The sequence below is a fragment of the Chiloscyllium punctatum genome, chromosome 42 (assembly GCF_047496795.1).
Source record: "Chiloscyllium punctatum isolate Juve2018m chromosome 42, sChiPun1.3, whole genome shotgun sequence".
Classification (NCBI taxonomy): Eukaryota; Metazoa; Chordata; class Chondrichthyes; order Orectolobiformes; family Hemiscylliidae; genus Chiloscyllium; species Chiloscyllium punctatum.
In genome coordinates, this window is record NC_092780.1 from 2064989 (window position 1) to 2080801 (window position 15813).

The window sequence follows — 15813 nt, forward strand, 5'->3', positions numbered from 1 at the left end:
CTTTTAATCACTGGATTCCCAGTGGTATTTGAGAGCGTGGTGCTGGAAAAGCACAGCAGGTCAGGCAGCATCCGAGGAGCAGGAGAGTCGACCTTTCAGGGATAATCCCTGATTAACCTGATGAAGGGCTCCAGCCCGAAACATCGATTCTCCTGCCCCGCTGAGCTTTTCCAGCACCAGACTCTCCCCAGTCTGATCTGCAGACCTCACTCTCTCCCGGTGATATTCCCAACATCCGTTTCCCGGTGGGAAATGCTGCGGGTTTTGTCTTTGGGGTGGGGAAGACAGAGCGAGTTCTCTAAACCTGGGCCAGAGGGTGGGGGAGTCTCGGTGTTAAACACAGCAGCTTCCAGGTTGCACCCCCCCCCCCCCCCCCCCCGCTCCTGGAATGGGGTGGGGGGGGCAACATTGAGGGATGGGGGTGAGGGCAGCGGTTCAAGGCGGGAGTCAGTGCCAGGGTCAGGAGAGACTCACCCCCACCCCCGGGGGAGGGGAGTGTCGGGGCCAGCCCCAGGGTCAGGAGAGACTCACCCCCACCCCCGGGGGAGGGGAGTGTCGGGGCCAGCCCCAGGGTCAGGAGGTTCCTCTCCCCCTCCCCCGGCAGCCCCAGGGTGGGGAGGCTGTGTCCCTCCCCGGGCAGGAGGCGTGTCTCCGGCCGGTTATAAAGCTGCAGCCGGCGGCTGCTCCGCGGACACCGAGCTCCCCCCCCCCCCCAGCCCCCGGTCCCGGAGATCCCCCTCCTCTCCCCCCCGGTGCCCATGGCCCGGTGCCCGGTGCTGCTGCTGGCGGCCGCCGGCTGGGCTCTGCTGACGGTGACCGTGTGTGAGGCTCCTGTCCTGGAGCGGCCTGTCCGCTGTGCCCCGTGCTCCGAGGAGAGGCGGGCTGGCTGTAAGGTCCCTGCCGGCTGCCAGGAGCTGGTCCGGGAGCCGGGCTGCGGCTGTTGTGGGACCTGTGCCCTGGCCAAGGGTCGCCGCTGTGGGGTATATACCCCCCGCTGTGGCTCCGGGCTCCGCTGCTTCCCCCGGAGGGGCTGCGAGAGACCCCTGCACTCCCTCCTGCACGGTGACGGAGTGTGTATGGAACCGGCAGAGATCGAGAAAATCCAGGGCAGCCTCCCCCGCACAGGTACGTACCCCCTCCCCCCGGGGGGTGGGGGTGAAGGTGGGGGGTCTCTGGGAGGGGGAGAGAACGGTCAGTGTCTGGGGTCTGGATGGGGCAGGTGGTAGAGGGAGGGGGGTCTGGGAGGGAAGGGTTCCGTGGGGGATTGGGGAGAGGGGGCTGCGGAGAACATGGGGCGTTGGGGAGGGGTCTGCGATCTTAAGGTGGTTGGGGGGGGGAATGGTGGTGGGTGTTGTGGAGAAATGGGTCCAGGCTTAATGGATCTGTGAGGGTTAGAGACACCTCCAAGAATTTGATGGAGGTGTTTGAGTGTGAATGGTATTTGAGATTTCCTTGTTTGTCTTCAGTGATTTTTCATGTGGATTTTCGCAGACTGACTGAAATGTGAGTGCACTGTTTCGGGTTTATTTTGGAGTCGATGAAGTCTGGCTATTTGAGAGTGGATCAGGGTGGGGTTGTACAGTGTCTGTCATTAGGAGTATGCCCCGAGGGTCCCAATTTTGAGATTAATGGAACTCACTGAATCAAATTCCTTGCATAATATTTAACTCCACACCTCATCCATTTGGAAAGTTTTACAATTTATTTAAATTGTGAAGAGAGTTAATCATTGAAATGCTTATTTTGGTGCAACCTCAGCACCAGAGCTCTGATTCCAATCTTCTGTTTCCCTTATCAGAACCTTGTTAATATTTTCTTCCACTTCAAATATTTATCTAATTTCCCCTCGTCCAAACAAACTCAATTTCATAATCGCTGTGTGTCCCTTTCCAAGCAGGTACACCTGTCATCCAGCTTGCCCCATGTGAGCAATTTACACTTGGAGGGGAAATGATCTGGAGTGAGCTGATGTCTCTTCCAGATTCCAAGACCTACACTCAGGGTGATGTGCTGTGCCAGGTGTCAAACTTCCCAATAGAATCACTGGTATTTCACAGATCTGTCTCTCTGATGGTGCAAATGTTAGTCCTCAGTTAGTGAGCTCACCACAGAGGCACTGTGACAGGGTAGGGACTGCAGAGCCCAGTAGTAAGCTCAGATCCTATTACACCTGAGGACAGAGTGCTGATCATTGTTTGGAGGTGTTTGCAAAGGTACAGTTCAAGCAAAATCTCCAGCAGATGTCAATTGCACCACCTCCATCCTGAAGGGGAGTTGAGAAGATTAAGAAATTTTAAAAATATATGGAAAGAAATTCTTCCTTTTTTGTCTGCTGCATTTGAAGCAAAGTGAAGCCTATCTGAAAGTGCATCACACTGTGGGGATTCTGACACTGACTGGTTGTTAAAAATCACACAATGCCAGGTTATAGTCCAACAGGTTTATTTGGAAGCACTGGCTCCTTCATCAGGTACCACAACCACCAACGCTCCGAAAGCTAGTGCTTCCAATTAAACCTGTTGGACTATAACCTGGTCTTGTGTGATTTTTAACTTTGTCCAGCCTAGTCCAACGTGGGCTCCTCCAGATCATGATTGATGTTGGTGCTTGTTACGATTATTAGCTTAGCTTAGTGCAGTCACCAAGGGCAGACATGTGAGGCTGCTGCCCTTGTTAAACTTGCTTCCAGCTACACCCTGTTGCTATGCCAAATAACAGAGAAAAACACAAACCAATGCCAGAATGTTATTGACAATTTAAAATTAATTGGTTGCAAGTTTTAAACTTTATTTTCTCAATCATAGTGTAAGCGGAACTATTCTAGGTCCTATTGAAAGAATGCTTACTTATCATTTGTCATGGTCTTCATATGGAGAGGTGTATGACTAAAATATATGAAAATTATTCAGCATTGTCAATGCAAGCTGGATCATATTAGTAACAGGTGCTGTGTTAGTAACTATCTGGCAGGGTCAGTAATAGTTTGTACTGTATTAGTAATAATTTAGGCAGGGTCAGTAATGGGGTAATGCTGTATTAGTAACAATCTTACAGGTTACTAATTGGTTGTATTGTGTTAGTAACAATATGGACAGGATTGGTAATGGGTCATGATGTTTTAGAGAAATATTTTCATATTCCCTCAACTTTGTATTTTGAAGGAAATAAGTGGAGACTTGGTCAGCGCACACTAATCCTGACTGATCACTCATGCACAGAGCTATAAGCCTTTTGGTTGTGGTCATTTCAGTCTGCATGTTTGAATTCTCTTTTTCAATGCAGCCTCTTTCACTGTGTGACTGTTGACTGCTTGCAGGATGCTGTAAAAATGCCACAAAGGTTTCAAGCCTGTAAGGTAGTTGCCTCCATCCAGCTTGCTCTTCATTCTCTGAAAGGAGACTTCACCAAGATGCTAAACATTCCACATCTCTTCGTGACCTCCACCTTTTCACGTGGCTTCTCATTCCTCTTCCTGGGCTGTTGTTCTACTGCACTTCAATATTGCTGTCAGCAGCCTCCCCCCTCAAAGAAATCATAGTGACCTCTTCCTCCTTGCAGACTGTTGGATCTCCTCCTCTATCTCCAAGCTCTACTATTTATCTATCCATCTCTCTCTGATCTTTCCCTCTATCTCTCACTCTAACTTCACTCTCCAACATGTCTCTCTCTCTCTCTGTCTCTGATATTGAATTATTTGACTCAAATTTGTTTTTGAATGTCTTGCTGCTAACCAAAGTATTTTCTGGAACTCTGAAGCTCTGCAATCAAGTGTTTCTCCTGCTGTGTTACCAATCGGATGTTGTCAGAGTCACTAATCACCTTCTTTGTGACTGTGACGAGGGGAAACTTTCTCACCTTCTTGATCTGTCTGTTCTCTGTCACACTGTAACCACATTGTCCTTTTCCAATGTCTCTCTGAGTTGCGGGGTTCAGCTGCTAACACCTTGTTCCTTTTCTTTCTGTCTAATTATAGTCAGAGAATCCCTGGCATTGGCTTCTCTTGCTGCTCTCACAATATTCCTTCTGCATTCTCTAAGGATCAATCCTTGGCACGTCCTATTGCTCCTCTGAATGCTATCCCTTGCCAACATCAACAACGTCTCCTCCAAGACCAGCATTTCCTGCCCATCTCCAATTGCTTTTGAAAAGATGGGTGACTGCCCTAACCACTTCCCTGGTTGGGGTGAACCGTAATGTTCACAATCTCAGCACTGGATTTGATTGTGAAGCGAGCTTACAACACAGTGACCCTTTCCACCACACCCTGCTGTCCCTTGAGTTTCTACTGGAGTTTAGTGGAGGTCGTGGGTATAGGGGGCAGGCTGAGGTGTTCAGCAAAGCTGGAAAATGTTCTGACTCTCAGCACCATGCGGTTTAGGTGATCTCAGTGTGTACATTATACAGCAGGAAACACAACATCCAGTGGAATACAATTCACAAACACTTCATTGTGAAGTTCACTGGGACAGAGGTTTGCAAAGGGGCTGTAGGATGGAGACCTAGCTGTAACATTGCAAGTTGAAGACGTTATGATGCTGTGACATGGAGGTGGGTAGTGGGGACAGATTGGAACCTGGTGAACAGATGGACTGGCACATGGTCCTCACTGGTGTTGGGGGGAGTGGTTGTGAGTGGGAGGGTCTCTCACTCCCTTTGTGTGTTTGTCATTGTGTGTGAGAGAGAGCTCCGTTGGGTGTAGTCACACTCAGTAACTTCCTCAGACAGAAAGGGTCACCTTAACTGCTTTTGTCAAAACCTGAGCATTAGTCTCAACATCATGTGCCTGAATCTCTGCACGCTGTTTACAAGATGATAAAAGGGTTATTGTTTTATTGTTTTTGTGTTGCATTTCAATATATTTCCTGTTTTAATCTACAATATCAGGCATACACTCCCTGAATGTGATGTAGTTATGTTGGCACAGGGTGACCCAGAGAAATATTAAGTCAGGCAGTTACTGCTGGCTGCCTTGCCTTGTCACTGCCTCCCTGCGTTCCCCCACCCCTCAACCTGCGACGTGAGCCTGTCTCCCTGCTGGCTGTCCGTATTCCTTACAAAGTTGTCTTTGTTTCAAACAAGAGGAAACTATTTCTTCTATTCTTCAGGCCTGACAAGACATTGCAGAGAGTTGGGTAGAAAGCTGGTTGAAGAAGTTAATAATTGTTTCAGCTTTATAAACACAGGATGCATTGAGTGAGAATGATTAATTTACACTGAGCTGCCTTCCCAGTGTGATTTTAATTTTGTAAACTTTGGGGAAAGTAAAATTCTGAAGTTGATCTTTTGATGGTTGTTCCATTTTTGAGGCTTTGTTCGAATTCAGGGTCATGGCCCTTTCTCAAAATAAAAGTTATTTTCCAACAGCTCCCTGACAAGGCCAAGTGTTTGAAGTAACATCGAAAATCACGACATCTGGAGTTTGATATTTTTTGGGTTCAGAGTTGAAAGTCACTGTTATCCCACAGATGTAGCCTCAGACTGGATTCCAGTTTGGGACCTGGATTCTGTTAAATATTTGACACTTGGACACTTGTGTAAACCTGCACAGCATTGCTGATGCTGGTTAGAACAATGCTCAGAGATTTGGGAATACAAGGTGATGCATGATTCAGGGAGGGGATGCTATCAGTGGAGCTGGAAGCTGACTGTGTGGTAGTACAAATAACCATCAGTGTTTTATTAGGTGTATGCTGTGAAAGCCCGTGTCACTGTGTTCCATTGTTGAAGTGAATTTACCCAAAAATGCACTATGTCACAAAATATTTCAACTTGTATATTACGGAATTTGGAATAAGTTTCAACTTATCTCCAGGCAGCATGTTCCACTTAATAAGATTGCAAGTTTTAATGTTTACAATAAGCACACTTCATGTCAGGATACAGACCAGGACAAAACATTTCAAATGAAAAATGACCAACCGTGCAATAAACATTTGCGTATTTGCTGCATTCCATTCTGTGCCTTCATACGTTTTTAATAATTTTGATTTGCATCATACGTTCCTTACTGGGTTTTGCACAGTCTCAGCCTCTCTGTACTCTGGCTGATGGGCCTCAGACAGTGACCTTTCCCCACTGCCCCTCTGAAGCAGATGCCTCAAGCTTTAGAGAGTTCCTCAGCGGGTAATCCTGGACCTTTGGAAGGTGCCAGTCTGTAACACTCGGGTGAGGACAACTGTCTGCACAAGAAGACCAACACGTTTCAGGCAGACCGAGGGACATCTTTCACTGTGTCGATGGTTCTCCAGGCACGGTCACTGGTGGTCTCTGTGTTTCCCAGGGAATAGCCTTTGGAGCAGAGAGTTATATGTCATGGGACTGCTCAGAATGAACTTTGACAAAACCCACTGCATCATATTTTGGAGCTTCATTACAAAAGCACATTCCACAAGGAAGTGGATAATTGTCTCTTCCCCATCACAGTCCCCTCCAGGGCAGGATGTGGAGGCTGAGACTCTGGGCATATAGAAAGAATCTGACGGGTAGTGCCCTTCTCAGGACCAGCCAAGTTCCATCTTGGCGCTTGTTGGAATGTTCTGGTGATGAGACATTCTGCTAAATGACTTTGACAGTCTGCTCAGGGAACCATGTGACAGGACACCCGACACCAAACCCACCCCCAACCCCCCCAACCGAGGATCTCGGTCACTACATGCTGACCACTTCCTGATGGACCTATTCTCAAAGGGGATTTCCTGCAGAAACATCTCTGTGTGGGCCTGATGGTACTGTCCAGTCTAACTCCTGGAGTATATCCTCACAACCTGCAGACCCATCCATCATCATTCCTCACCTGGACATGCAGCAGGGAGTGACACTCAGTGTTTGTGTACTGAGGGTCTAAACACTGTTTAATCCAACAATGCACACACAGGGTGAGGGTGATGTCAAGTACTTCTTAATTCTCCTTGATTGAAAGGGCTGTCCATCATGTCCCCATTAAGACAGGCCATCTTCAACAAGCACACCCCCCACCACCCCCAATCCCTGAGATGGCATAAAATAGTTCAGGTGATTTGCCCCGTGCAGGACTGAGGAATGGGTCAGATCCTTCCCCATGTGCAGGAACACTGAGAGGTCCTCACCCCTGACCAGGACTGTCGCCACAATAGGAGTGAGTGGTGCCTCCAAACACTGTCTTTGTTGGACAACAGCCAGTCCTTCCACATTTAACACACTCCCCAGCCTTTCCAAACCATATTCCCAGCACCTATCCTAATGGTGAAGGGCATAAAGGATCAAGTGGCCCAGTTCCCAATGAATATGGCCTTGATCTTGCCTTCAATTACCTTGGCTCCTGAAGCCAATTTGAACTGGTCACTTGAGGCATATGAGTCAGTGCACTGACAGAGTGTCCACACCGAGCAGCTGCCTCAGTCTCCCCCCGGTCTCCCTGTGTGGCCCTCGCTCTCCTCCTCGGTTTTTGTCGTGTTGTGTTCTGGGGAAGTTTGAGGAACCAGGTTGTTGATTACAATCTGGCAGCTGTCGATTCAGGTGACAAGATCCAGATCCAGGACCTCTTAAAATCAGTTGACGATGAAACGACACAAACAGAGGGGCAGAGCATTCAGCCTGTCTGCCCTCCTGTCTGTTCAGCACGGCCCTGATTGATCACAAGATGCTGAGGACCATCAACATGCGTTAGTTTGACTTTGCACCCATCATTTGTGACCCTGTTAACTTTAACACAGCCTAATTCCATCATCAAAATCTAGACCTTGATTCCATCCCCTGAACTGGCACTGCTATAAAAATGCCATCAGTGAGTCTGCCCTGGTCATTAAGTCACTACAACTGAGTTTGCATTAAACTCTGACTGAAAATGGAACAAAAGTCTAATGTAAACTTAGACAATGAGCATCTCCAACAAGTGAGTATTTAACCAGCTTCCTCTGCGTTTGTAGCTTTACCTTCATTTTACTGATGGGTGGGAGATTACCAAGGCCTGGATCAAACAGACAGACAGACAGGCTGAGGGTGAGATCCTCCTGACCCTGAATGGTGTGTGTGTCTGTGTGTGTGTCTGTGTGTGTGTCTGTGTGTGTGTCTGTGTGTGTGTCTGTGTGTGTCTGTGTGTGTGTGTGTCTGTGTCTGTGTGTGTGTGTGTGTGTGTGTGTGTAGAGTGGAAGGCGGGTATGGGTGGGTTGGGGAAGGGTGTGTGTGGAAGGGGGGATAGTGTGGGTGTATGGGTGGGTGTGGGTGTGGGGGAGGGGGAAGGGTGTATGTTTAGGTGTGTAGATTTTTTTAAATTTCAAAAATATACTTTATTCATAAAATTATTTGGATCTCTATACAATTGGTCATGACATTCTTGTGCACACATCAGATTGCTTTACATACAGACATCGAAATGTATTTTTCCTATATACAAGGCTGTACATTTACTATCCAGCTCCTCTGCTGAGGCATCAGCAGAGCCCAAATGACTGCGTGGGCCCCCTGTTCTTCTTTAGGCAGGCCGATCTTACACGGTAGTCTTTCCCCACCGCGCCTTGGCGGCAGCTGCCCCAAGCTTCGTCGCGTCCCTCAATACGTAGTCCTGGACCTTGGAATGTGCCAGTCTGCAACACTCAGTCGGGGTCAACTCCTTCAGCTGGAAGATCAACAGGTTTCAGACCGCCCAGAGAGCGGTCCTTCACCGAGGTGATGATCCTCCAGGCACAGTTAATGTTCGTCTCGGTGTGAGTCCCGGGGAACAGGTCGTAGAGCACGGAGTCCCGCGTCACGGCGCTGCTTGGGACGAACCTCGACAAGCACCACTGCATTCCTCTCCAGACTTCCTCTGCATAGGCACATTCCAGAAGGAGGTGTGTGACAGTCTCGTTCCCCCCTGCAGCCACTTCGAGGGCAGCGTGCGGTGCGGCAGAGAGTCCGGGCGTGCATAAAGGATCTCACAGGCAGAGCCCTTCTCACCATCAGCTAAGCCACGTCTTGGTGCTTGTTGGAAAGTTCTGGCGATGAGGCATTCTGCCAAATGGCTTTGAGAGTCTGCTCAGGGAACCGCTGGATAGGATCCGCCCTCTCCTTTTCCCAAAGGGTCTCAAGGACGCTATGTGCTGACCACTTCCTGATGGACTTGTGGTCAAAGGTGTTTTTCTTCATAAACTTCTCCACGAAGGACAGGTGATACGGAACGGTCCAACTACTCAGAGCGTTCCGCGGCAGCGAGGCCAGGCCCATCCTTCGCAACACTGAGGACAGGTAGAACCTCAGTACGTAGTGACACTTGGTGTTAGCGTATCGGGGATCCACGCACAACTTGATGCAGCAACACACAAAGGTGGCCATCAGGGTGAGGGTGACATTGGGTGTACTTTTCCCCCCGATGCCCAGATCTTTGTACAGTGAGTCCCTTCAGACCTGGTCCATCTTTGACCTCCATATAAACTAGAAGATGGCCCGGGTGATTGCAGCGGCACAGGTCCTGGGGATAGGCCAGGACCTGTGCCACGTATAACAGCAATGACAGTGCCTCACACCTGATGACCAGGTTTTTTCCCGCGATGGAAAGCGACTGTAGCTTCCATCTGCCCAGTTTCTGCCTCACTTTGCTGATACGCTCCTCCCAAGACTTGGCGCACGCCCCAGCCCCCCCGAACCAAATACCCAGCACCTTCAGGTGGTCAGTCCTGACGGTGAAGGGGATTGAGGATTGGTCAGCCCAGTTCCCGAAGAGCATGGCCTCGCTCTTGCCTCGGTTTACCTTGGCCCCCGAGGCCCGTTCGAACTGGTCACATATGCCCATGAGTCTGTGCACGGACAGCGGATCAGAGCAGAAAACGGTGACGTCATCCACGTACAGGGAGGCCTTAACCTGCAGGCCCCACTGCCAGGAATAGTCACCCCTCTCGGGCTCTCATCCTTCCTGATGGACTCGGCAAATGGCTCTATACAGCACACATACAAGGCAGGAGAGAGAGGGCAGCCCTGTCTGACTCCAGATCTGACTGGGAAGCTCTCTGATTCCCACCCATTGATTGAGACTGCACTGACAATGTTGGTGTGTGGATGGGTGAGGAGAGGGTGGGTGCGTGGGTGGGGTGTGTGGATGGGTGTGGGTATGTGGGTGGGGTGTGTGGATGGGTGTGGGTGGGTGGGTGGGGTGTGTGGATGGGTGTGGGTGGGTGGGTGGGTGGGGTGTGTGGATAGGTGTGGGTATGTGGGTGGGGTGTGTGGATGGGTGTGGGTGTGTGGGTGGGGTGGGGTGTTTGTTTAGGTGTGGGTGTGTGGGTGGGAGGGAGAATTGGGTGGGGTGGGAGTAGATTGTGAAAAGTTAGGTGGAGTTATGTCTCTGAGATTTTCCTCAAGATGGGCTTTGATGATGCAGAAAGCCCAATCAAAATATTTAAAAGCATAATTAGCCCTTAATTATGTGCAACCGAGCAATCCTCCTGATCTGAAACAATGCCAGGAGCTCACTGAGGGCTCCCAGATTGCTGTCTGTCATGTGGCAACATGACCAGCTGCTGCCAAGACCTGTCTTACGCTGGGAATTTCCTGTCTCCATCCAACAGCAACTCATATGGTCACCTTTAAAATTTCACTCACTCCACTCACCGTTCCTTCACTGTCGCTGGGTCAAAATCCTGGAATTCCCTCCCTAAGGGTATTGTGGGTAAACCTACAGCACATGGACTGCAGCGGTTCAAGAGAGCAGCTCACCCCCACCTTCTCAAGGGGCAATAAATGCTGGGGTCAGCCAGTGACACCCATATGCCCCAAGTGAATAAACGATAAGGGAAGTCTTGTATGAGGTCAAAATAATGTGCACTATTACACATTCCTGGGACCTGGAATCCTGACAAATGCAGAGGTTATACCACTTTAACACAACTTGGTGAGTGAATGCAACAAACTGGGAACAGCTGGTGATTTGTTGGTGATAACCAATCTTTGACTTAAACCAACATTTCATCGCCAGGAGATAGACTGTCGTTTCAGAGAAAGATTCAGGAGATGATTTATCATGTTTTCAAAGCCATCTATTTATAATCGGAGAAAGGATTATAAAGGATCGTTAATGTGAAACAATGTCAGGACGTGTGGCACGATTGCAATCTGAAGCCAGAAAAGCAAGTTCAGTTGGACAGAGCGACAATAGCAGGCGAATGGAGTGTGTGTGTGGAGCCTGAGCTCCTGACACTGAATCAAGAGGAACAGAACCAGCAGCCAGCTGCAATCGGAGAGAATGCAGAGCCGAGATGCCAGGAAAGGCAATAGAATTTGAGGATAGCTGAGCTCTGAGCCAAGCCTCCTCACAGTGATATGTTTATCCAGTGTTTTGATGGTTCAATGAACACTCTGTGCTCTCTCCTGTTGGGAAGATCAATTCAAAACCAGGCGCACCCTTCAGTTGCTGACGTTTTCACAATCTTCCTCATCAAATTACCGTTTTTCTATTCCATGACTTTGTCTGCCAGGCCATTGTTTTACTGTTGATCGTTGTATCAAATCATTGTTCCAAAAACTGGCCCTTCAGCCCAATTACTCTGTGCTGCTCCACCTGAGTATTCTCCTTTTCGCACTCACCCAGTCAGTAAATCTGTGTCTCTGTCATGAACCAGCTTTTTCCCAGGAATCTGAGGATGTTGAACACTGGGAACACAGGAAGTTGACTTGAATGCAGTCTTTGTTTCTTATGCTGCCTCTTCCAGGCATTACCTGCTGCTGGTGCAGTGTTGAACCAAGATGACAGGTGTGGGGCTGAGCGAGGTTCGCATCAGATGGCGAAGGACAATATTTCTGTGATTGAACACTGGGTGGAGATCTGATTGGAGTATTCCGAGCCATTAGAAGTCAGGGGAGGGTGAAAAGGAAGAAAATGTTTCCATTTGTGTGAGGGTGGAAAGTGTAAAAGGTACAGGTCAATCGACAGTGAGAAGAGGAACACCTTTTAAAGTAAGAAGTTGGCTCTGGGGGGGGTGAGGCTGCCTGCAAAGGGTAGAGGAAACAGGTTAAACTGCAACACTTGGGCGAATCAGCTAACAATTTGAACAGGAATAATGTGCAGGGATAGAGTTTATAAGAGAGTGGTACCAGGTGAGAAGCTAATGGGAGAGCTGGTGCAGAAGTGATGGGCTCCTTCTGATCTCTAATACTCCAACAACTTGGTGAAACCCTGTGGGATTACTCCCAATCCATGGAGCAAGGCCATTCTCCAGAATTTCTGACTTTATTAATGACTGGCTTGTACCTATGGTCCCCTCATTCTGGATTTGCCAAACCTGAAATATCATCTGAATAGATAACTGCATCAAAAGCCTTTCACAATTTTAAGAATCTTTTAACAGGTCACCCCTGAGTCTTTTCTCTTCCAGAGATAAGTGTTTCAGCCCATTTTATCCTTTCTGATAGTCAGAACCTGTCTGTTTCAATCATCCTCTGTCAGTCTCTCTGTTTTTAAACAACTTCTCCAGTGTTTAGTGCGGTTATCAGTTGGGGCAAAGATAGCATTTTAACAAGAAGAGAATGGATATGAACAGGATCTAAAAGAACCTACAGAACCTCAGGGGTTAAATACAAGATTGCCTAATGAGCTCTCAGTTTCCAATAACATTTTCACATCTGGTTCCCATTTTGTTTTATATTTCCAATTCTGTTTGAGCTGCTGAAGGTCACAGTGGATCCTGGTAATGAACAATGGAACATGCTTCCTCCCAAAACTCAGCAATAATCAGCTCTCCCAGAAGTAGGGCATTCCTGTATATTAATGGGACCCTCGATGCAGACACACATCCTGCAGGTCTCCCTTTGTGAGGAAATGGGACTGTGTTTGTTCTCTTGTCCGTTTTCCTGTGTCCCCCTTCAAGTACTCCAAGGACTGGTACATTGTGGGTTTAGATACAGAGTGTAGCTGCATTTACTCTTTTCAACAGAAAATAAAGTTGTTCTATACTGTCCCTTGCACTCCCCATGATAGGTATAGCACGGGCTTCGATACAGAGTGATCTTTCTACTGATTAATTACATGGACTGTAATAATGAAGGGGGAGAATAATAGTCTGGTCTCATGGAGATTCTGGAAAGATCCATCAGACCTGGGTGAAGATTAAAGACCAAGCAGCTTTTCTTCTCCCATTGGATGGTTGTATGATCGAGTGAGGATGGCGCTACAACCAATCACTGCAATTGATTTCTGATCAGGGGAGGAAACCCCTGGTGATTGAGAGAGTTGGGAGCCTGAGGAACTCCCATGTTTGTCCCACATGCAGGCCACTGAGTGCCCCTTCTATCCCAAATTTCTCAAGCCTTTAGTGAAAAATGTTCAAGAGCTTGACTCTTGAACCATATTCACCAACACCCACTTCCTCCACCATTGACGCTCAGTGGCAACAATGTGTACCGTTTACTCGATGCACTGCAGAAACTCATCAAAAATCCTCAGACAACACCTTCCAAAACCATGACCACTTCCACCGAGAAGGACAAGGGCAGTGGATACATGGAACACCACCCCCTGCAATTTCCCTCCAAGCCCCTCACCATTTTGACTTGGAAGTGTATCATCGTTCCTTCACTGTCACTGGGTCAAAAGTCCAATTCTAATGACATTGTGGGTCAACCTACAGCACATGGACTGCAGCAGGTCAAGAAGGCAGCTCACCCCCACTTTCTCAAGGGGGCAACTAGGGATGGGCAAAAAATGCTGCACCAGCAAGTGATGCCCATATCTCACAACTGAATAATAAAAAAGCAACCAGTTGGACTGCAGACCAGGTGAGGCAGGGTACGACTCTGAGTTCAGCCTCCAGTCCTATTGTTTGTTTCATTGCCCTTCTGCTCCTGACCTAACCAGCAGCACCCACATCCTATGATTTTTTTTTGTTTAGAATTGTGAATAATGGAAGTTTAGGCAAAAGTGGCCTAACCAATGTCCTGTACAGCCACAACATGACCTCCCAACTCCTGTACTCAATACTCTGACCAATAAAGGAAAGCATACCAAACGCCTTCTTCACTATCCTATCGACCTGTGACTCCACTTTCAAGGAGCTATGAACCTGCACTCCAAGGTCTCTTTGTTCAGCAACACTCCTCAGGACCTTACCATTAAGTATATCAGTCCTGCTAAGATTTGCTTTCCCAAAATGCAGCACCTCACATTTATCTGAATTAAAGTCCATCTGCCACTCCTCAGCTGATTGGCTTGTTTGATCAAGATCCTGTTGTAATCTGAGGTAACCCTCTTCGCTGTCCACTACACCTCCAATTTTGGTGTCATCTGTAAACTTACTAACTATATACCTCTTATGTTCACATCCAAATCATTTATATAAACGATGAAAAGTAGTGGACCCATCGCCGATCCTTGTGGCACTCCATTGGTCACAGGTCTCCAGTCTGAAAAACAACCCTTCACCACCACCCTCTGTCTTCTACCTTTTGAGCTAGTTCTGTATCCTAATGGCTAGTTCTCCCTGTATTCCATGAGATCTAACCTTGCTAATCAGTCTCCCATGGGGAACCTTGTCGAACGCCTTACTGAAGTCCATATAGATCATATCTACTGCTCTGCCCTCATCAATCTTCTTTGTTACTTCTTCAAAAAACTCAATCAAGTTTGTGAGACATGATTTCCCACGCACAAAGCCTGTCACTCAGGGGTTTCCTCCAACAACTTGCCCACCACTGAGGTCAGGCTCACCGGTCTATAGTTCCCTGGCTTGTCTTTCCCGCCCTTCTTAAACAGTGGCACCATGTTTGCCAACCTCCAGTCTTCCGGCACCTCACCTGTGACTATTGATGATACAAATATCTCAGCAAGAGGCCCAGCAATCACTTCTCTAGCTTCCCACAGAGTTCTAGGGTACACCTGATCAGATCCTGGGGATTTATCCAATTTTATGCATTTCAAGACATCCAGCACTTCCTCCTCTATAATATGGGCATTTTTCAAGATGTCACCATCTACTTCCCTTCATTCTCTATCTTATATGCTTTTCTACAGTAAACACTGATGCAAAATACTCATTTGATATCTCCCCCATCTCCTGTGACTCCTGCTGACCTTTGAGGGGTCCTATTCTCTCCCTAGTTACCCTTTTGTCCTTAATGTATTTGTAAAAACCCTTTGGATTCTCCTGAACCCTATTTGCCAAAGCTATCTCATGCCCCCTTTCTGCCCTCCTGATTTCCCTCTTAAGTATACACCTACTGTCTTTATACTCTTCTTGGGATTCACTGGATCTCTGCTCTCTGTACCTGACATCTGCTGCCTTCTTTTTCTTCACTAAAACCTCAGTTGCAGAGGGATCTGGGTGAGCAGGTCCACAGATCATTGAAGGTGGCAGTGCAGGTAGATAAGGGAGTAACAAAGGCCTATGGCAAGCTTGCCTTCATTGGAAAGGGGCATTGAGTATAAGGATAGACACGTTATGCTGCAGCTTTATAGAACTTCAGTTAGGCCACATTTGGAATATTGTGTACAGTTCTGGTTACCACATACTAGAAGGATGTGGATGTTTTGGAGAGGGTACAGAAAGGGTTTACCAGGATGTTGCCTGGTCTGGAGGATTTTAGTTATGAAGAAAGGTTGGATAGACTGGGTTTGCTTTCACTGGAATGCAGGAGGTTGTGGGGATGGCCTGACGGAAGTTTATAAGATTGTGAATAGCGAGGATAGAGTGGGAAGTATGAGGCTTTTTCCTTGGGGGGGTGGGACACACGTTTGAGGTGCGGGGGGTGGGGGGGGCGTGGGTAGAGTTTAAAAGAGGTGTGCGAAGCAAGGTTTTCACACAAAGGGTGGGGAGTGCCTGGAACGCACTGCCAGAGGAGGGGGGGGGAGCAGACACAACAGCAGCATTCAAGAAGCAC

The 15813-nt window shown here is 48.1% G+C and overlaps 1 protein-coding gene across 1 annotated transcript in view; it reads left to right on the plus strand.

Moving 5' to 3' along the window:
• Positions 1 to 419: 419 nt before the first annotated feature.
• LOC140465624 (insulin-like growth factor-binding protein 4) overlaps positions 420 to 15813 on the plus strand; it is a 46490-nt gene continuing 31096 nt past the window's right edge. Inside the window, exon 1 of the mRNA XM_072561179.1 lies at positions 420 to 1125. Within this exon, the coding sequence (XP_072417280.1) occupies positions 759 to 1125 (367 nt within the window). The 5' untranslated portion in view covers positions 420 to 758. The remainder of the gene's footprint in view (positions 1126 to 15813) is intronic.